This window comes from Nelumbo nucifera, chromosome 1, assembly GCF_055504915.1.
Source record: "Nelumbo nucifera cultivar China Antique chromosome 1, China Antique-T2T, whole genome shotgun sequence".
NCBI classification, from domain to species: domain Eukaryota; kingdom Viridiplantae; phylum Streptophyta; class Magnoliopsida; order Proteales; family Nelumbonaceae; genus Nelumbo; species Nelumbo nucifera.
In genome coordinates, this window is record NC_142649.1 from 61,687,969 (window position 1) to 61,711,404 (window position 23,436).

The 23,436-nt window shown below is 38.9% G+C and overlaps 2 protein-coding genes and 1 pseudogene across 3 annotated transcripts; 2 read left to right on the forward strand and 1 right to left on the reverse strand.

Annotated features, from left to right (window-relative positions):
• The first annotated feature begins 259 nt into the window (after positions 1 to 259).
• Positions 260 to 1,726, forward strand: LOC148803336 (inactive beta-amylase 9-like; annotated as a pseudogene). The gene is made up of 3 exons (XR_016081266.1): positions 260 to 691; positions 812 to 1,294; positions 1,367 to 1,726. The product of XR_016081266.1 is annotated as an inactive beta-amylase 9-like (transcript).
• Positions 1,727 to 12,973: 11,247 nt separating this feature from the next.
• Positions 12,974 to 17,190, forward strand: LOC104594337 (P-loop containing nucleoside triphosphate hydrolases superfamily protein). The gene has a single exon (XM_010254589.3). It carries the CDS (start codon positions 13,806 to 13,808, stop codon positions 16,851 to 16,853), a length of 3,048 nt encoding a protein of 1,015 aa, XP_010252891.1. The 5' UTR covers positions 12,974 to 13,805; the 3' UTR covers positions 16,854 to 17,190.
• Positions 17,191 to 18,658: 1,468 nt separating this feature from the next.
• LOC104594336 (PRA1 family protein G2-like) lies at positions 18,659 to 19,670 on the reverse strand. Its single transcript, XM_010254588.3, has one exon. It carries the CDS (start codon positions 19,546 to 19,548, stop codon positions 18,946 to 18,948), a length of 603 nt encoding a protein of 200 aa, XP_010252890.1. The 5' UTR covers positions 19,549 to 19,670; the 3' UTR covers positions 18,659 to 18,945.
• Between the last annotated feature and the right edge of the window lie 3,766 nt (positions 19,671 to 23,436).

Here is a 23,436-nt window from a genome sequence, read left to right on the forward strand (position 1 = left end):
TGGGGTTTGGGAGAAAGGAAAGAGAATTCAAGGAGGAAGCAAGGAAGGGGGAATGGACAACTTTGCATTATAACATTAACATACAACATGGTCCCATGCTAATAATAATAGTTTGCAAAATTAACTAGTTAGCTAATTAATGTTAGTAATTTATAAAATTATTCATTTAATTTCCATTTAAAAATGATTACCATAATAAAAAAATCAAAAGAAATTATTGATTTTCAGTTTTAACAATAATAATTGTAAAATTAATTACAAGAGTATTATACTTAATTTATAATAACAAATTTTGACATTATTAAAAATTTTAAGTAGTAGCAATCTTAGCATAATATCATAACTAAAATAATGAAAAATAAACACAACAAATTGGGTTCAATATGGGTTTTGCCTTCACACTTATATTATAATGACAAATTCTAACATTATTAAACATTTGGGTAAATTATAAAGACCCTTCTGTACTTTGTTTTGTTGTAATATTTTTTAATCCCCATACTACCCTTATCGAAAGCTTGGGTTTTTTAGTTCTAAGCAGATCTTCACCAGAAAAAATAAGGTCTGTTTTAATCTTGCTAGGAGATGGACAACAGCTCAAATTCAAGTCTCTCTCAAGGCAACACAACCGGAGATTTCCGGATCGGTGAAAATTGCCAGAGAGAGGGCGATGCCAAAAGGATCGAAGCTAGTAAGTGTTATTTTTTCTTTCCTTCTGTTCATTTTGAACTGTAGAAACTAGGGTCTTGACTTTAATTCATTGGAGAAATCTGTGTATATCTATTGAAATTAATTATTATTTTTGATGCAGGAGGATGGATTAAGCATATTTGTTGGGCTTCCTCTGGATGCTGTTTCCCACGGTAACACATTGAACTGTGTAAGAGCAATCGGGGCAGGGCTGAAAGCTTTGAAGCTCTTGGGGGTAGAAGGGGTCGAATTTCCCATCTGATGGGGGATAGCCGAGAAGGAAGCCAGAGTAAAGTACGACTGGTCGGGATACCTTGAGCTTGCAGAGATGGTCCGAGATGCGGGTCTCAAGCTTCGCATGTCTCTCTGCTTCCATGCCGCCAAACAAGCCAAAATTGAACTCCTTGATTGGATGTCAAAGATTGGTGAAGCACAACCAGACATCTTCTTCACCGACAGGTCGGGATGGTGCTACAAAGAGTGTCTGTCGCTGGTGGTGTACGATTAGCCCGTCCTCTATGGAAAGACTCTGGTTCAGGTTTACCAGGAATTCCTGGAGAGCTTCAAATCTTCATTCTCAAACCTCATGGGCTCTACAATCGTGGTCAGCTTCAAGTCTTCATTCTCAAGTCTCAACCCATCTCTGTTTTTTTTTTTTTTTTTGTGATCTCCTCAGGATGTTTCAATGAGCCTAGGACTGGATGGAGAGCTCTGGTACCCTTCTTGGCCGTCAGCGAGAGATCGCAAGATTACAGGAGCAGGAGAGTTCCAGAGCTACGACAAAAACATGCTAAAGCATTTGCAGGAACACGCCCAGGCGACCAGAAACCTCTTCTGGGGCCTCTCAGGTCCCCATGACATGCCCCCAACTACGACTAGTCGCCCTTCGCCAACCCCTCCTTCAAGGAGAACGTGGGAGACCCCATATGGAGTAGCTCTTTTCCTGATAAAAAAACAGAGCAACACAACAAAAGTGAAAATTGCGAGGAGGTCCCTGGTGGCTATGAGAATTACATCTTTCAGTTCGGAGAGTTGAGAGAGAGAAAGAATGAGAGAGGACGGTGAGGGAGGGGAAAAGAAGAGAAGAAAGGAAAAACGATAGGTTACATAGAATGGCAAAAATAAGAAAATAGAGAAAAGTTTAATGGGGTATTTTAGTAATTTAACACATTTCGTCATTTGACTTAATGGTCAAGGGAGGTCTTTGTCTCACGGTCATAATACAGGGGGGTCTTTGTAATTTACCCTAAAAATTTTAAACAATAGTAAACTTAGCATAATATCTTAATTAAATTATACATCAATAACAATTTACTAAATAAATTAAAATTTAATAAAAATAAAAAATTACTAATTTAAAATTGATTTAAATTCAACTTTAAAATAATGAAAAATAAATACAAGTCAGATTCAGTATGGCTTTGCCTTCACCCTAACCCAACCCTCCAATGCTTCTGCTGAAACCCAAAATAATGACATAATTTCCGAATCCGACCCAACTATAAGGGTTCTACACAACACCAACCATGCTTTCATCTTTTTTGTATTTTTCTATTGTGCATTTAAAAACCCAAGTAAAAATGGAAATCTAATCCATCATCCCTACTGATGCTCCAACTTTTGCCCTGCCCTGCCCTGATCTGATTAGGGCAATTGGTGATATGTGGAAATGATATCATATTAATATCTAGAAATGCTTTACCAATGTAATTTCATTTCACGTCAACTCAATTTAGAGGGGCAATAGAATTGACTTGACCCTCCACCTAGTATCCCTTTCTAGAACCCTTTCGGTTTCTTTGAAAAATCTAGGTAAATTAAGGACTTCACCTCACCAAACTTCACGAGTTTTCATCAATCAAATGGATTTGATAGGCTTATTTTGAAACACATTATTCATAAAAAAAGTAGTTTAATTCTTTTTGCAATTAAACATCTTTGTCTATTTAATTTGCCAAATTTGTTGTCCCATATGCATCAAACCTAAAAAAAAGCCTAAAAACAGTTTTTTTTTTTTCTTTTTTACCCATTTTAAGCGATTTAAATTATTTTTAATTGTATTTTTAAATCATCTTAGTTATAATGTTATATTAGGGAATGACCAATCCGTACTAAGTACGAGGCCAGTATTCTGATAAATTTTGTTTGACATCAATATTTTGATAAAATAATTTAACAGTACTATTCTCATAAAATGCTGAATGGATCACAAATCAATAAGGTATAAAGTAGTGACTTCACCACCATCTTCTTCGTGATTAGGTGAAAAGTTCCATTAGAATTCCTTAGAATTTTCCCTTGCTTTTTGTTTCTCTCTTTTCCATCAAACCAAATGACTATCTGCGTTACGATTCTGTTCTAACTTCACTTATCAAATAAAATAGAACAACTATGTGTCGTTCACAAGGAGCTCAGATCTCCTATCTACATACACACAAGACACTACAGCCACATATTGGGAATATTTTCCTTGTCTTTCATAGAGAGAGATTTCAAATGGTGTACAGAATGGTGAATCAATAGGTGGAATTTTCATTTTTAAATCTATTGCTTTGTAAGCGTGATTATGATATTGAAAGGTAGGGCACAATTTGAGTGGGTTGATTCAGGTTGAGGGACAATTCAGGCCCAACCCTAAGATGGATGCAAACCTGGGCTCAAGCTTGATCCAACTCAAGGTCAAGTTCAAATTTATCAACGTAGGCTAAAAGCCTAGCTTTAACTCAACAAAATTTTGATTGGACCTGGGCCTGTCGGTCAAGTTTAAAAGAATTTAAGAAATATATTTGTTTTGTGCAATCATCTTTTATTAGGCTTTATAACCTAATTTAGGAGTAGAATGAATTTAAAATATGTAAAAATAATGATAGTAGATGTATATATATATATATATATATATATATATATATATTATATGGATAAATCTATGATGCCAAAAAGACATGATACAAACCCCCTATGAAATTTTATGAATACCACCTAATTTGTTACCATTTTTATGATACCAATTGATTGGTTATAAGGCCCTGTTTGGTTCACAAGAATAGGGATTTGGAATTGGAATCAAAACGGGTTATCCGATTCCAACTGTTTGGTTGGGCAGAATAGGAATCCGATTCCGATTCCTACTGGAATGGAATTCCCCCATTTGAGGGAATGGTCATTCTTTACCCCTCCCTTGAGGATGAAATCTCATTCCTATTGGTTCAATTCCCATTCCCATTCCTATTTGAACCAAACAGATTATGGGAATAGACCATTCCGACTCCAACTACGAACCAAATGGACCCTAAATTTTTCTGGTGCCATATCCTTGCAATTTCATAGTTGAACCCTTTCTTCCATATTCCCATTACCCCATTTCCTTTTATTTGATGACATATCCATTTTTAAATTAAATTATGAGTACTTAAATAAAATGCATATATGTATGCACTTGTTTAGCAAGGCTTGAGTTGGGCCAGGATGGGCTGAAGGTATTTGAGGCCTCAACTCAAGCCCAATTTGAATTTAGATCTGACCCAAATTTTGTGGTCCACACCCAGCCCGGAGCCCAAAAAGTCAGGCTTAATTTATGCAAAAGCTTAGGTTTGGGCCAAGTTAGACCCTTGGCAAAAAGATATTATACGTAAAATAACCAATCAATCCTCGCTAGAAAAATAAATAAATAAATAAACAATGATCCATCAACTAGCATTCATACAAATCCACATGGTTATATGATTGATAAAATATGTGATACCATACCTTTCCTTCCCGGTATCACAGAAATTGCTAGCTTGGTAGTTACTGATTTTGACATCTGCATTCAAAGGACGCTGGTGAAGCAGATAACTGACTCGTCCGTATTTGTTTTTGACAGTTTTGATACGTACAATGGGTAAAACAATAGCCCATTGAGGCATTAAACTGCTATTTAGTTCATGGGCAGTTCAGAATGGAGCACTTTCTTTCTGGATCCCTTTTTTTTTTTCTTCTCTAAAATCTCGAAAAGTCCTACACAGTCACATCAATGCCGATAGTTCGGTTCTCTGCAACACCAATTTTCCTTGCAAATAGAAATAGGTTCTTCAACGAAATTGATTTCAAAAGCTTTTTTTTTTTATATATATAATTTATGTGGGGCAGATTTGGAAGTGCAGAGTTAAAACAAACAGCTTGAGCACTTCGGTTTATCAACAAGTGTTTCTGTAAAACCAGAGCTTGGCTGGTTGATTCTTTTCTATCTTATTCATTGAGAAAACTCAAATATATATACATGGTTAGAACTATCAATCTCCTAAGTTTATGGCAACTAGATCTCCTAAGTTTATGACAACTATAATATATCTTTTCTATCTGAACTATACATGAAAGGAGATAAGAAGATATACACAGATTCCTAATTTCAGCAGAATCCTAATACCCCCCTCAAGTTGGAGCATGTAGATTGTGAATGCCCAACTTGCGGAGAAAGTACTCAAATTCTCTGTGACGTAGTGCCTTTGTAAAAATGTCAGCCAGCTGAACGGTAGTCAACACATAAACAGGATGAATGCAACCATTTTGAATCTCATCACGTACAAAATGACAATCAACTTCAATATGTTTCGTACGCTCAGAAACACTGGGTTTGCTACAATATGCAAGGCTGCCTGACTATCACAATATAATCGCATTGGGTTTGGATGCGTAACTCCAAAAGCCAATAACAATCATTCTGGCCATTTTAATTCACACGTGGCAGTGGCCATAGAACGATACTCTGCTTCCGCTGAAGAACGAGCCACAATGTGTTGTTTCTTAGTTTTCTAGGAAATAGGCGAGTTCCCAAGCAGAATAAACCATCCAGACAGAGAACCTCAGGACAAAGGACAATTCGCCCAATCTGAATCACACCATGCATATAACTGCAAGTCACAGTCTGAACGCAAGAGAATTCCTTGACCAGGATTTCCTTTCAAATAGCGCACCACTCGCAATGCGGCTTCCCAATGTCTTTCCTGTGGTTGCTGCATAAATTGGGACAGAACATGCACACAATAAGACAATTCTGGACGAGTTGCTGAGAGATAAATAAGCCTGCCCACCAAGCGCTTGTATCGCTCAGGATCATATAAGAGAGGCCCATCTGTCAAGGCTAGATTGTGATTCTGCTCCAAAGGAAAATGAGCAGGTTTTGCACCAAGTAATCCAACTTCAGAGATAATATCCAAAGCATATTTATGTTGAGAGAGAAAAATTCCTATTGAGTTTCGGGCAACTTCAATGCCCAAAAAATATTTCAATGGTCCCAAGTCTTTCATATGAAAGCAGTCACTCAAATATTTTTTGAAGACTTGAATTGCCATACGATCATTACTTGTCTCAATGAAAGGTGAAGAAGAAGTAATCTAAACATGATTGCTGAAATCCATATGTCTTTAGGGCTGCGGCTAATTTAGCAAACCAACATCTCGACGCTTGTTTCAAGCCAAACAGAGATTTTCGCAACCGACACACCATACCTGGTTTATCTGATTGAAAACCAGGAGGCATTCGCATGTAGACTTTCTCATGAAGGTCACCATGCAAGAATGCGTTATGCACGTCCATTTGATGAAGCTCCCAATTTCTAGCTACTGCGACTGCAAGAAAGGTGCAGACAGTAATCATTTTTGCAACTGGGGCAAAAGTTTCATTATAATCAATTTCCTCAACCTGCTTGTTCCCGAAATTCATGAGACGGACTTTGTATCTTTCCACTGTCCCATCAGCATTATACTTGATTCGATACACCCATTTGCATCCTATGGCTCATTTTCCGGATGGCAAAGGCTCCATAGTTCATGTCTGATTATTTTCAAGTGCCTGTATTTCTTTCTGCATTGCATCTCTCAATTTTTCATCATTTACAGCCTCAGCAAAAGAAGTAGGTTCAACTCCTGCAGTAATAGCTGCTAAGAAAGCACAATGTCGACAAGAAAATTTGTTACAGTTCACATAGTTATCTATGGGATAAGGATTACCTGCAGAATGTGATTGGCCAAGTGAGCTTGCAAATAGGCGCGGAGAGAGACTCAATCGCTATGCGGTGTGAAGCACATAATCTCTCAACCTTGTGGACTGTTGTTTCTGTCGATGCCCATGCCCCAAATGAAATTCAGATTGTTGTTGTTGCTCAATATCGCCACCCCCCTTATGTCAGGATTGCCTTCGCTTGCATTTTCTGTGGTGGCGTCACAAGGATGCATGGGTTCACCAGCATTTGCATTTGGGTCTACGCGGATTCATTTTTCTACACAGATTCCTTCTTCAGCGAATTCACCTCACTGGTCAATCTCCATCTCGCCATTTGCTTGTCCAGGTAAATAAGTGGACGGCACCAACACCTCATCTGTCCCACCTATTCCACAACTAAATTTTCCTTGTGCTTTGTTTGGCTGTGCATCCTCCTTGCGTGCATAAGGGAATTCATGCTTTAAAAAAGTAACATCTCTTGATGCAAAGAACATGCCAGACTCTAAATCATACAAGCTCCATCCTTTCTTTCCAAAAGGATACCCAACAAAAACACACCGTTTGCTTCGAATGACAAATTTATCCCCTCCAAGTCTTTGATTGTGCGCATATGCTAAGCAACCAAAAACTCACCTATTATCATAAGAAGGAGGTCGCCCAAATAAAACTTCATAGGGAGTCTTTCCCTTCAATAGAATTGACGGTGTCCGATTAATCAAATAACATGCGGTCAAGACACATTCCCCCCAAAAATTAATAGGCAAGCTAGCTTGAAAGCGCAAGGCTCGGGCAACATTGAGTATGTGGCGGAGCTTGCGTTCAACCCTCCCATTTTGTTGAGAGGTCCTGACACAAGTGGTTTGATGAATAATACCATTTTTAGCAAAATAACTAGCCAAGCAGATAAACTTAGTCCCATTATCAGTATGAATCACCTTTACAGGTTTGTTAAATTGCCTTTGAACCATAGCAAAAAAATTTCAAAGAACTCATCCCACTTCCGTCTTATCGACCAGAAGATAAATCCAAATGCCTCTAGAAAAGTCGTCTACTATGGTCAAGAAATAATGAGCACCACAAGAGGCTGCAGTTCTATAAGACCTCATAAATCACAATGAATTAACTCAAAAATATCAGATGCTTTATTATCACTAGAAACAAACTCTTCTCGACATTGTTTAGCTCGGAAGCATGCATCACAACCCTTAATACTATCATCATTATTATTCTTAGTACTAATAAAGGTAGCAACTTAACAATTCTATGAGAAGGATGCCCCAACCTTTGATGCCAAATATCACACGTCCTGTTCTCTGTAGTCTTCATTGCTCTTGCTGATGCAATGCTCTGGAAATAATAGAGTCCCTCTCGCTGCTCACCCGTTCCAATCAGCATCCTCGTAGTGTAGTCCTGTATCACACAGAATTTATTAGTGAACTGAACAATACAACTCGACTCCTCAATCAATTGCGATACAGAAATTAAATTGCAATTCAAACTAGGCACATATAAAACATTAGTCAGTTTCAGATGATCGTCTAGTGCAACTGTGCCTTTTTTCTCTGCTATTGTCGCTTTCCCATTTGGTAGCCCGATAGAGCATGGAATGACATCTTTTATGTCTCTCATCGACTCGAGGCTTCCTGTCATATGATGAGAGACCCCTGTGTCTATTATCCACTCTGACAATTTTTGCTTACCACTTAGTCGTTGACTCCCCTCTTTCTGTGTGTTCAAAAGGTTGTGTAACATGGTCCACTGCTCACTACTTAGTCCATTTAACCTAGTCTTGGCTGCATCAATTGATTCTCCTTGAGACGCATTGCCTTGCGCAGAGACTTTGGCTGTATTGGCCCTGACTTGGCCGCCATGACCTTTTCCTCCTGCCCCTGCTCCTTGTTTCTGTCCACCACGCCCACGGCCTGCTCCATGAGTATTATTTTTCGGCCGATCACCCCACCATTCAGGGTAGCCGATTAGTTGGAAACAATACTCTCCATCGTGGCCTGCCTTGTTGCAGTGAGTACATACTACGTTCTTGTCTCTACCTTCGCTTTGCCTCTTCACTGTGTGGGCTGCGAAGGCCACAACTTCAGTTTTCTCTTCCTTTGCGCGGGTCATGGTTTGAACTTGCTCCTCCTGAATCACTATGGTTGAACGCAAATTAGGTTCAATCGTATTCAGAATCCATGACACAAGCATGGAATTCACCATCCACCAATCTTCCAATTTCACCGAATCGTCCGAAGGTTGTTTCACCGATCCATCGATGAAGCTGAATTTCTTCTTGGCTTGCAACGCCGTTCTTATTGCTCGAGCCCATTCATCATAGTTGTCGCCTCTAAGCTGGATCTGTGTGATAATGCTACCTGGATTGTCATTGGTTGATAGAAGGTAGGGCAAGATCACGTTGTTTGTCAATTGACCACCGTCTGTTTTCAGCCATACCGACTACAGTGTCTGAAAACCTACAATCGGCGGCAGAATCGCCACAAAAGCTTACTGCCGACTGTCATCTCTACAGCTAAAAGCAGCACCCACATAAATCAAGGGGGTGTTTGGAATCATTGTGTGTTTATCTAAAAGCAATTTTTGAGAAAATGTTTTTTCATGGTACTGTTTAGTTTGAGAAAAGGGGGATTTGTGATTTTTGAGAAAATGTGTTTTCATGGCATTGTTTCTTTTGAGAAAATGGCTAACCAAACACTAACAGCATATGTTGATGCATTTTTTGCCATTTTCTCAAAATCTGATGTGGTGCCATTTTTCCAACACCACCCAAATAATTTCCTCATGATGAGCTCTTCACAAAGCTTACTTCGCACCAACCTTGCAAAGCGTACTTCGCACCAACCTTGCAGTCTCATCCTACCATGAATTAAGAGCATCTCCCCGTGAATAACAATACAAAGTAAGGGATGTTTCTGATGTGCGGCTGGAACATATGATGAGGTTGGTGTGAGTAGATCGAGAGGATAACTATGTATATATATATACAAAGTGAAAGTATATATATAAAAAAGGTAAGAATGAAAAGGCCTAGTGGGCAGGATTAACTATGTATAAAAGGGTAGAACTGCCCACCAGAGAACGTGCCCCAAAAATGCCCCACATGCACATCATTGAGAATATCTTCGGACTTATTATAGGGAGATGTTCTTAATACACGATTGGGATGTACCGTGGGATTTTTGAAGCGGATCCTATGGGGGGCAGATGTGACTTCAAAACTTACATGAACCACTACTTCCACATGGAACCACTGCCCAAGGTGGATAACAATTGAATGATAAAATCAGAATTGTTTAATAAGTGTTATTGTTGTATTAATCAGTTTGTTTTCCTTGCCATCTCAAATCCCACCAACCCATCTTCAAAACTTTACACCAGCCACAGCCTAAGGGAAACCCATCCACTATCAATGACTTGTTCACTTTAGGCTAAAAGACAAAACACTTATTTTAGGCTGGGACCATATCAATAAGCCCTTATTTATATTTGGGAAATAAACTTATTCTAATTAAGAAACCCAAATTTTAACTTTATCTTTTAAGTACTTATTTAATAAGTGTTTATTTTCTTTCTGGCCTATCTTAACTGACAACATTATTTTGAAAATACCTATATTACTTCTGTTTGAAATTAAGTATTTCTTTTTATCAAACATTCATAAGTACTTATTACTTAGAATAAGCACTTATTTTTTAAATAAATACTCCCAAATTTGATGACGCCATTCGTGCAATCTGATTCATCCGGCGGTGCATGCTGGGCGGCTGCCAATTGTAGGCATTGCAAAATAACAAAAAAAAAGGCAGATGTAAAAGGAATACATGTCATCTTCCTCTACTACTTGTTAATTCATTCCATATCTGTTGACCACCCACGCACAGCCAGTGGGTTCCCAACTGTAACCAAGTGGAAGTCAAATATTTTAGAGAGGCAGATCAAACTTGGGTTGGGCCAAACCAAACCCAAAAAGAAAAATTGTGTCTTTCATCATCTTCTTCGCATGGACTTTGCTCTGAAAAAGCTTATTTCATCATCAGCTCATGCCCTTTAACCCCTTCACCACTTACTCTACAGTTGTGGTTATTTGGGCACTAATACATTATATTATTGATGGGTCCCAACTAAAGAAATCGTGTATGCCAAAAATCAACATATGATCAAACGAATTTTTTTTTTTTTTTTTTATTGGCTTTGATTTGTGGTATAAACCATAGAGAATCTGTTAAATGGGTTCTAGCCACTGATGCCAAAATCACAATAGAAAAGCTAAAAATCAATGGCTAAAATAAACAGCTCCTGAAACAACCTTATTTCAGGTGACCTTTTCCTAGAACTCCTTTTCTAAAAGAAGGAACAACTAATGTTGTGCCTTCTTTAGCATTGAATAATTTAACTAATATGCTATGTGGCTGGCTATCATACCTTTTTTCTTCTGGGGGAGGGGGATTAGATGGGATACAGGGGAAATATTTAGTTTAATGTCTTGATGGGTGAAGCCTCTTGAGAGCACCCACCAAGTAAATAGATTCAGAGAAGTACAAGCTTCTCCATCGTGACTGTCCCTGACCACGAGGAACAATGCAAAGGACCTGGTATTGTGCAATAGTTGGGGATGCGGATTACTTGGTGCAATAGTTGGATTGTTTTATTGAGACCTGAGTGACTAGGGTTCAAATCTTGAAAACAAGCCTGTCTGTATAAATAAGGCGTAAGGGTAATGCTGCTGCATATATTTATCCCTCTCTAGACCCACGGGGCCTTGTGCACTGGGCTGCCCATATCGATCCTGACTTTTGAAATTTCAATTCTTCTTATTTGTAAGCAGGGTTTTTAAAACTGAATCGGACAATGAACTGGTCAGGGTCCAATTCTTGGGTCAAATGGTCAAATGTTTAAACTGAACGAATGACTCATTCTAACAAAAGAAAAAAAAAAGAAGTAAAAAAAGGCCAAAACCATTGAATGGTTCGAACGATTCAACCATCTAGATCAGTGATTTACTGACCAAATCAATGATTTTTGGTGAAATAACGATTCTAGGGTAAAACGGAACCGATTACCTATTCTCGGTTTTTCCAGTCTCACTATCCAGTCTGGTCCGATTTTAAAAATCATATTTGTAAGTGAAAAGTTGTAGTAATGGAAGAAGGGAAACCTAAAAGAAAGTAGTATCAAATCCAAGAAAAAAGATAAAGGAATATTCATTTAGCAGCCGACCAAGAATAACATAAAAGAAAGATGGGAAGTTGTGAACAACTTAGCTCATTTGCCGAGTGATATAAACTTATAAAGTCCCACCCCACCCCACGAGTTAGGTTGATTTTAGCCCACAAAAAGAAAGACATTATGGATTGAACGTGGACAGATACATACTACCAGCAAAAGTGGGACAAAGCGGGATGATTCAACAAGAGAAAAAAAAAAAAAAGGAAAAGAAACCACACACACAGTTTGAGGCTTGAGGGTCCTCAAAAGACAGAAGCCATTCATGGGTGTTGAACTGTTGTGAGTTCATTGGCCCAAGGGTTCTCCCCATCTGGCCATGTGCATCCAAGGAATGGTGGAGCAGAAATACAGATTGCTGACTCAGCACAGGATTCTGTATCCCACATCAGCATCATGATGGCACCTTGGCATAGTAGTAGCATAATAGCAATGCCTTGTGACTTGTGAAAGGAGAGTTTTACTGAGTTAAAAGAGGCAAGTAAATGGTTCTAGTCACTGGGTGGGTCCAGCTTTATGATGGTTTTGGTATGCCATCAGTTGTTATTTCATCACCACTCAGCAGAGACATAACAGGTGCTGACTCAACAGCTGTGCTGCTGCTTGGCACAGTCAGAGCTCTCAGAAGTCAGGACTCAGGACGGAAGTGAGACTTCAAATTTGAAACTTGAAATGAACGGCTGAAAGCCAAACATGAAAGAGTCGCTTTCAAAGTGCAAGTTGGACCCGGTCTTCGGTCCAATTCCCAGTGCAGGGAAGTCCAACGATTTCAGGGGAGTACACATGCAGAGAAACCTGAAAATATTACAAGCTTTGTTTGTTTATGGGGGTTTGAGGCTCTAACCAGCAAGCTCTGAGCATTGGTTGCCCTCCCAATGCTTTATTATTTTTTTTTATCTGAGTTCTTTCTGAGTCTGACCCATCTTTGGCTTCTGTGCTGTGACAACCCACGTTAAAAGATAACCAAAGATTAAAATGCACTATGGCACGCATAAAAACAAAAAGAAATTGCCAAACCCAACAAAGAAAATGCAATCAAATATAAATTATTGCACCCTTCACCCCTCTGCTACTCCTTTCCAAGCACTGCTTCATTATTTTATATTTCAAATACTAATGGATCGAGCCCAGGAATTAGATTCCCTGTCCCTAGAAATTTTACAGTTTCACTAGAGAGAGAGAGACAGAGAGAGAGAATAGTTTTGTAAGGCTGCTGAAGAGAAGGGTTCTCTCTTTTATCCTTATGCCTGAACTGGAAGAAAGTTGTAGGTAGATTCTGTAGTATTTTGGTTTGTCTGATGATGGATCTTTTATGATGTATTCTTGCTTATCATCTTTGCTTCTGCATCATGGGGATCAAGTAGAGAAACCATTGGTCATTTCTTTGTTCCTTGAACTAGATTTCCGCGAACTTGTGACCTTCATCCTTATGTCAACTTGAGTCTTTGAGGAAGAGTATCGGGTTGGTCATTGGTGTGTGCCCCATTTGGGAAATGTGCTTTGTTTTTGTTTCTCCACTCAGGATCTTCTTCCGTGGCTGAAAAAGTTTTTGGCTTTGAACTTTTGAATCTGAGAGGCCCACAAGCTATCTGCACATAAAATCATTAAATGTTTCTTCTTTTGGCTCTTCTCCTGTAGTCATTTTTTACATTGGTCTTTCATCAGATTCACCATTTTGTGCAATTACCAACATGAACTACAGCAAGTTTGTAAGTTTTCTTGTTGGTCTTCTGGGAAATGACTGGTTTCAACAGCTTTGCTCTTGAGAATCCATTAGTAGGACTATATGGCATCCATTCTTCGACAGGAAATGAAGATTTAATCTATTCTAGGATTCTGGTTTTTCAGCATTGTTTGAATTTTCGAGATATTACAACTGCCACCAAGCTTGTATTTTCTTCATGGATGCAGCATCACCATCTCAACTTCCTCAAGAGTCATTATCTCTAGATATCTTAGCTTTGGAGGAAGAGAGTTCTGTAGTTCCAACTAAGCCTCTGACCATCAGGACATCAAGTTCCTGCAGCAGCCAATCGAGTAGTAAGAAATCTCTCCCTGTATCTCCTTCCGATTTGCTTTCACCATGCATAAAGAGCTCAATTGAATCATCCCCATTGAATTCCCCATCCCTCATCTCTCCACCATCATCAGCATTCGTTTCAGCTTTACAATCACCTTACATATCTCCAAGGGCCTTGCTTCCACCGCCCCCAGAAAACGCGACTCCATCTACTACACCAGAAAACGTGACTCCATCTACTACGCCAGAAAACCCAACTCCAGCAACACATCCATCTCCTCCGGTTTCTTACTGTGGCTCTGTATCTGATGATATCCCAAGCTCTTCCTACACCCCTCCACCAGAAAGATTGGATTTCTGCGATGACCCATCTGACCAAAAGCTTAAATTTGTGACCTGTGCTCCAGTTCCTGACACTGCACCTCCCCGAATCTCATTTACCTTCCCTGTCCCTCGGATTTCCTTTGCAAAAACCTCAGTTTCTAGCTCTCCCAATGCAAAACTCAGGAGCTGTGATGTTTATATAGGCTTTCATGGCCAGAATTCCAATCTGATACGCTTCTGTAAGTGGCTTAAATCAGAGCTTGAGCTCCAGGGAATAGCTTGTTTTGTTGCAGACAGAGCTAAATATTCAAATACTCAGAGCCATGAGATTGCTGATAGAATTATTTGCTCAGCCACTTATGGTGTTGTGGTTGTCACGAGTTCAAGCTTTCTCAATCGTCTCAGCATTGAGGAGATCAGATTCTTCACCCAGAAGAAGAACCTGGTCCCCTTGTTGTTTGATACGGACCCTACTGAGATTGCTGGCCTTCTCAATCGTAGTTCAGATGATAAGGAGTGGAAAGAAGTAATTGACAGCTTGATAAAATCACATGAATTCAAGCTGGAGGCGAATGAGAGTAATTGGAGAAGTTGTGTATCTAGAGCTGCTGGGATTTTAAGTGCAAAGCTCGGCAGGAAGAGTGTTGCTGAGAAGGAGATGGAATATCTTGAAGAGTTCCCATTCCCAAGAAACAGATACTTTTTAGGAAGAGAGAAGGAGATGATGGAGATTGAGACTGCGTTTTTTGGATGTGGGGATTCTTTTGATCATGACTGTTCCAAGCCAATTATGAAAGGAGAATCAGATGGGGTCTCAGAAGGCTTTGCAGATGAGGAAAGTGACACTCTCAGAACCAGAGGAGGAGGATACATTAATTTGGAGTTGAGGAAGTGCAAGGAACCTAAGTTAGAAGCATGGATTGAACCGGTAATGGCAAAAAGTCCATCTAAGAGGGCAAAACATAAGAAATCAAAGAGTGGGAACAATAAAAGTCTCAGTTCTGTGGTCTGTATTAATGGTGTTTCAGGTATCGGAAAGACAGAGCTGGCATTGGAGTTTGCTTACAGGTATTCACAGAGATACAAGAGGGTGCTCTGGATAGGTGGAGAAGCTCGGTATTTCAGGCAGAACATATTGAACCTATCAATTATTCTGGGGTTGGACGTGAGTGCAGAAGCAGAGAAAGAAAGAGGGAGGATCCGAAGCTTTGAGGAACAAGAATTTGAAGCATTTCAGAGAGTTAAGAAAGAGCTGTTTCGAGACATGCCATATTTACTCATCATTGATAATCTAGAAACTGAGAAGGAATGGTGGGAAAGGAAGGATCTGCATGACTTTATCCCAAGGAATACTGGGGCATCCCATGTGATTGTCACAACTCGGCTCTCAAAGGTGATGAACTTTGATCCAATGCCACTCCAACCATTGTCTTTGCCTGATGCAATGATTTTGATCAGAGGAAGGCGAAAGAAAGACTATCCAAATGAAGAGTTGGAGTTTCTTAGGAAGTTCATTGACAGATTGGGAAGCTCAAGCTTTGGATTGTGGATAATTGGGTCACTACTCTCTGAGATCTCAATTTCTCCATCATCTCTCTTCGAAGCTGTGAACCAGGCATCAATTGATGAATGTGTCTCCTGTACTTCTTTGAGTGCTGGGGATGAACAATTCTTCAAGAATAATACTTTCCTAATGATGATTTTGGGTTTTTGTACTGCTGTCTTAGCCCAAACCAATGGGACAGGGAGTCCCCTATCTTTGAGAATGCTTCTTGCTGGTGCTTGGTTTGCCCCAGCACCCATTTCAGTGACTCTACTTGCTGCTGCTGCTAAGAAGATTACTGTTACTGGAAATGGGTTTGAGCAGTGGAAGGAACGTCTAAGACTCGCCTTATGTTGCTGCATAGCACCCCAAACTCGATGTGAAACAGAATCAGCTCTCCTTCTGGTAAAACTAGGCTTGGCAAGAAGAACAAATAGACAGCCTGGATGCTGGATTCAGTTCCATCCCATCACTGAAATATTTATGAGAAGAAAAGGAGGCTCAATTGCTGCCAAGGCTGCAGTTCAAGGTGTGAAAAAAATTGCAAACCCAGCAATGAACTCTGACCACCTGTGGGCTTCTGTATTCCTTGTATTTGGGTTCAAATCTGAGCCCCCACTTGTCCAGTTGAAGGCAATTGATATGGTTCTCTTTATAAAGAGGACTGCTCTTCCTCTTGCAATCCGGGCCTTCACAGTTTTCTCACGCTGCAATTCAGCATTGGAGTTACTGAAGGTGTGCACCAATGTACTTGAGGAGATCGAGAAATCATTCGTGTCTCAGATACAACATTGGCATCATGGTTCACTTTGCTGGAGGAAGAAATTCCAGTCTAACCAAAGGGTAGATGAATATGTATGGCAAGATGTTACACTGTTGAAGGCTACATTGCTTGAGACCAGAGCCAAGTTGCTATTGAGAGGTGGACATTTTGACAGTGGTGAGGAACTGTGTAGGACTTGTATTAGCATCAGGACGGTGATGCTTGGTCATGACCACTCCCAGACCTTGGCAGCTCAGGAAACACTTGCCAAGTTGGTAAGATTCAGAAGTAAGATATGAAACTCTGTTTCCATTAGTAAAAGAAGGAAAGGTCATAAAGCAAAAGAGGGCCTAGTTTCCATGGTTTTGTCCCTTTTATTGGCAAGCAGCTCTCTGGTTTTGTTTACACTGAGAAGATTAGTTACATATTGGAAAATTTTTCCATGCTCTTACTTTACAATACATGAGGTGCTGCTCATTTCTATTTTGGCTTTCCTGATAATTGTACCACTAAAATTGAAAAGCCAAATACTTTGAGTTGATATTGGGTACTCTAGCAGAAAAATAATATATCTATATCACCCTCTTCCACATGTGAGAAGCTCATTTTGGTAAATGGCAGTTTTTTTTTTTTTTTTATTGCTTTCATTCTTAAAAGCCAAGACTTTGAGTTGGTAGCTAAACTAAAAATGTATCTATCTTCATTAAGCGTTCAATTTGGAGTATTGGGTTACCTAAGCCAAGACTTTGAGTTCCATGCTCTCCTGACTTAATATGGAATATGGATATCTGAATATATATATATATATATATATATATATATATATATATATATATATATATATATATCTCCATCATACCAGTCTGATGTCTGTAACTCTGAATGGTGTTGTCGAGGAAAAGATAAACATATTGAACTTGGAGGGTTGCAATTGATCACAATGGATCATCAGCATGATTCTTGGAACATGCTTTTTCTCTTCATCCAGTAGCAGTAAGTTCTCTATCAAACACTCGTAAAAAGGGTCTCTGGAAGCACGTAAGAAAGTAGTGCAATTTCAGCTGTATCTGCATGAATTTGAACCACCAAATACCAGCATCATTATAATAAAACAGAAGACACTGATTAATGGCCTGGATCTGGAATGCAACAGGGATGGGGCGGCAGTATGCAGTAAATGAATAAAGAAGCTAAACCCAACTTAGCAGGGAGCCAGGGAGAGGTCTTGGACATTGACTACACAAGTTGAATATGACTGCTCCCCACCCCCAACCCCAACAGGCTACAGTCAAATGGAGTCGTATCTGCACCTCCTGGCACAGGTCAGCTAATGATGCCTAATGGGTCATCCTCATCCAACATCAGTCATGAGCATCCAAATGGATGAAACACATTTTTCATTTTACTTGCACAGAACGCCCCAGTGGAGTGAGCTGAAAAGTGAAAATTAAAACCAGAGCTCTGCAGCAGACTTGATTATTTGTCCCTTCCCTTGTAAACTTCCTGCTTCACCATTTGATACTTGATAGTTGATACATCTCACCTCTTGCTCACCCAAAAGATAAGGGAGAATAGAAAAGGAATTTTGGTACAGAAACATTCTGCACTTGTTCAATTTAAATTTCAAATTGAGGTCAAACAAGGTCCAAACAATATTCACTAACAACAGAGAATAAACCATCTAGGGAAGAGAACCCCTCCCTCCCACCTGGTTGATGTAAACCCATTGCCCAAAAAGACAACAATTGGTTGTACTTGATCACGCAATGACGCAGAGTGGGTTTGGTATCAGTCCAACAAGGATATTAGAGTTTAGACACCCAATACTCATTTTGAACTTCTACTTTGAAGCAGCATCCATGACAACCAGATATGCGATATCCTCGTTTTGAGCTCTAACGATTTGGATCGTCAGGACTGAACTCCACCTCCACGTACACTAATAAGTCATTAATTTATTCATTCTCAGAAATAAACCCCACCCAGTAAAGAAACCAAGAGTCCAAGAACTCAACTGAGCTTAAATCCAACAAAGAATTGACAATCCACATTAAAGATCAAACAAAGCAAAACACATTACATGTCACAAGACTCACAACCACACTTTCTCCCCGACTCTGTTTCTGATAAATAATAGTTAAATACATACATAGTTACATACTATAGAAGCAAAACAGAAAACATTCTCAATACAAAAAGCCGAAACCCACAACAAATGTCACACACAAACACTCACCCAGAGATTCTCAGTTAAAACTAGATGAAAAAAAAGGGTATCCACCAACTCTCCCAATTAAATGAGGGGAAAGAATATCGATGACAACATTAAAATCCTCAGAGAAAAAAAAGCATATACTGTTCGTCTGTTCCTACTCCTTTTAACGCACATTTCTATGGTCTCAACATATGATCCCACCGGTCTGAACTCGGAGAAGATCCAGGCCTGATCAAACCCTGTGACATGGCCTCGTTCTCGTCCAAAAACAGCCCATCTGGGTTCCTGAAAACCCCGTGTACGGCGGAGATTACGAGCCCAGTCCCAATCCCCATGATCATATTCCCAGCAACCCCCGTAAACCAAATCGCTACTACAGACACCAAGACCAATCCCACCAATACCGCCCGATCGCCCACGTGGTGGCCCCACAAGAACAATGGATCCTCCCGGAACAGGTAGAGCACCAGCCAAAGGCCGAAGATCGCCGCGATCAGAAGCAGGTACAGAGGAGTCCCGATGAGGGAGAGGAGCGCACACGTTAGCACGAGCAGGGCGTAATTCAAGCGGAAGTGAACGGCGTTCTTGCGGAGGCGGTCGCCGGCGTGGGCTAGTGAGTGTGGGCGGTTGAAGGTGTCGGGGGAGATGAACTCTGGCCAGGGGCGGCGCTGGGAGATGAAGGAGAAGAGGTTGTGGAGAGATCGGGAAATGACGTCATTGCCGGATATGGGGATTGTTGTGTAGGTGGCGGTGGCGGAACTAGGGATTTGGGGTTGCATGGCTAGTTGCCTTGGGGTTGTTTGACCAGTTTGACCCAACTAACCTTCTAGGGGTTGGAACTCGGCGGACTGTTTGGTGGCTCTTATTTAACTACTAACACAAACATAACTATTGTTTTTTTTTTTCTCTTTAAGGGGTTTGGTTTTTATTTTCTGAAAAATGGCCCCTTCACTTTTCTCCGTTTCTTTTAAACATAATATAAACTAACTTCTTATAACCTACAGAGCAAACCCCCTATAAGAACATTATTTGGGTAAAATGTTAAAAGTTAAAACCTTCCTAAGGTTTCATTTTAACAAAAGCCTTCGAAAAATAAGTGCTTATTTGGCTTAGGCCATGTTTTGGGAGTGCTTATTCAAAATAAGTGCTTATTTGGGTTGGAAGTACATCATTAAGCACTTATTGGAGTTTGGGAAATAAATGCTTATCTTAAAAATAAGGGTATTTTTAAGCTCAAATTTCCAACTTTTTTTAAGTGCTTATACAATAAGCATTTATTCAAATTTTAGTTGAATTTTAAAATATCACTTATAAAACTATCCCTACTTGAATGTTATACAAGTACTTTTGTAAAAGTACTTTCGTAAAAGTGCTTTCATAAAAATGCTTTTGTAAAAGTACTTTAATAAAAGTGCTTTCATAAAAGTACTTTTATAAAAACGCTTTTGTAAAATTTGAAAGAAAATGAATGACAAAATAGTCACAAATGCTTATTTAAGTGCTTATTGGAGAAAAGGACTACCAAACACCCAATACGAAATAATAAGCATATGAAAAAGTTAGGCCAAATGCACTTATTTGAATAAGCACTCCCAAACATGGCCCTAGTTTGGTACCTAAAAAACATTATTGTCTCAATAATAGAGAATCAAAAGTTACAAATTTGCCTCTACTACTTATTAAGGCATCTTTCAATATAATCAAAATGCCAAATTTACCCATTTAGACTTCACTCATCATAATGAATTTACAAAATGAAATTACTTTACTCTTTCTAACTTGACCTAGGAAATTTTTTAGCTAAAAATTAGAAGTTCTTTTGTAGGAATGGCAAGGGGCGGATTTGGGGTGGGGCACCCCCTCCCCCTCCCTGCCCTGGTGGTGGGGCGGGTTCAGGGCGGGGCATCCATTCCCCATCGAGGACGGGTAAACCGTGAATTTTCCCCGCTCCAAGGCAACTTCTTAAAAATTATTTATTTCATGGACAATTTACACATATAACATAGGAAGTTGGGGGTATTTTAGGAATTAAATTATAATACTTTGGGGGTACTTTAAAAATGGAATTATGGGATTCTAGGATTTTAAGAATTTAGGGAAATTGCCATCCCTATTCTTTTGGGAGTATTTTAGTAAAACTTCATTTGAATTGATTAGTAGTTCTATTGGAAGTATTTTAGTAAATCTCCATCTGAATTGAAAGACACAAGGGTAAAATGGGTATTTTTAAAAAACTAATGCATTAGGTCAATGTTTTCTAATTGGGAGAATGATGAAAGGGAGATTATGTTAGATATTTCAAAACTATAGAGGAGGTTTTTGTTAAAATGAAATTTTAGGGGTGGTTTTTATATTTTACCCTTAATAGAAATTGTCTACTTCTATGAAGAGGAAATCCATACTCTCTTAGGTGATTTCACCCAGTGTTTTAAAAGGCATGGAAAGCATACACTTAGAGGCACCCCCAAAGTGCCTTAAGGCATATGCCAGAGGTGCTACCTCTAAGGCATTCTAGAGGCATATGCCTCATGCCTCATGCACACCTCATGTAAAAAGATAGAAAAAAGAAAAAAAAAAGGTAAAAAGAAAAAGGAAAGAAAATGAAAGAAAAAGAAAAAGAGAAGAGAAGAAAAAAAGAGAAAAATAAAGAAAAATGAGATTCTTTTACCTTTTCTTCCTCTTCATCCCCCCTCCTCTTAAAGAGGCTTACACCTCCTTGTGTTCAGGAGGTTTACGCCTCTTACGTTCTGAACTATGTCTTACGCCTCTAGGTAGTGGAATGCTATGTATCACAACTCCGTATTTTAAAACATTGGTTTCACCTTCTTTGTTCATTGTTTTTCGCCTCAACAACTTTAGAAAATACTTGGCTTAGAAAAAAGAAGAACAAAAGAGAAAAAAAAAAAGAAGAAGAGAATAAAGAGTATTAAGAAGGGGCAAGATCCAAAAGGCATCCCAAACAGGGTGCAAATGCAAAGTTCTACAAATAATGTCAACCAAGTGGTTGGAGAATCGATTATGGAGATGATGAAGCAAACTCTCATCAAAGGCAAGATATATACTTTTGAGTCAAATATCCTTTTCTTTTGAACCAATGGTCCTACAAACTCCATTATGACCTATAAAAGTCCTCTTGAGGCCCAAACTTGGATAAACTCTTTCAATGGGTGACAATTGAACGTGTCTCTTGAAGTGGTGGAAACTAGCTAATGACCATTATAACTAAGTATAACCTGATTCCTAGGAAATCAAAAGAAAATTGTTGAGCCAAAGCAATATATGTAGGTAGCTTGAGGAAGTGGTTTAGGTGCGGTCAACATATTTGGGTTTTGAGCCTTGTATCCTTCATTGATGAACCCAACTAAAGCCACATTTCATCCTATGTACTAAGACCTCTTAGAGGTGTGCATACTAGGGCATGGAGACATTTTCAAACCAAGGGCAAGGGTGTCCAATTACTTTTTTTCAGTCTTGCAGATTTAATATTAATTTGAGCAAGAAAAAGGAGAAAAAAAAAGAAGAAAAAAGGGAGAGTAAAAGAAAAGAGAGAACAAGGAAAAAAAAGAGGGACTCAGAAAAAAGAGAAAAATAGTAGAGTTTGTCTTGACCTACTCTACAAATGCATAGTAAGGGTAAGTCAAGAATGTCATTGGCTATTTCTTATTTTCTTTGAGGAAGAATGAATCCTACTACCTCTCTTGGACCTGGTTTAGGCAGTTATTGAAAGAAGTCTCCTTTCTTTTATGATCCAAGGCCACTCCTGTGAAGAATGATTGGTAAAATTGGAAAATAATGGTATTTTTGAGCTTCATTATTTCACATTAGATGCCTACCTATCCTTTCAGTTTTTAAAAGTAAAATATATTTTCTCTAGGCTTCCTTGCTTTTAAAAATAAACATTTTATATCTTCAAAAAATTTGAAAAGGGGCTTTCTTTTAGTGACAGGCCTTAAGTAATCTCCCTAAAGGCCAACCTTTTGAGTAATGCATAAGTTAGTCAAACCCTTGAGTTGTGCATTTGAGTCAATTCTCTTTCATATGTCATTTGGAGTTAATCCCCCAAATTTATCATCCTTTTGTTATCTTGAATCATTTAGATTAACCCCCTTAAGTCATTAGCCAACCCTTTACTCAACTTATCATAAGACCTTTGTAAGAACCCTTACTTTTTGAGCAAATAATCGTGTGTGAAGACGTTGTCCATGTTTGGTCCTTTGCTTGGGCCACTTTTCATGTAATTAAGAATGTTTGAGGTAGCCTTCTATTATGAAACAAGTAATGGATAAAACTGAGTTAGAAACAAGTAATGGTGTATACCTCCTATTCAATAAGTTACAAAAACCCTATTTTTGTTTTTTTTCCAATTTTTGCTTTTTCCAAGAACAATATTGTTTTATTATTAATGAAAACATTCATCATTTAGTTTGGTGCTGCCTAAATTTAGTTCTAGTTTGTTGTGTAATTGCTGATTTCAAGTTCAGATGTTGTTGTTGGTTGTGAACCCATTAATTGATATGGGTGCACTCATTTTCAATATGAATTTAGCATTTTCTCTCAGTCCATAAAGCCCAGACAACAACAATGGGTATAATTTGTTCTACTATAATTCATCTTAAATGAACACCCTTTGAATTTTCACTAGCTACTATCAGTTTACAACTGTGATT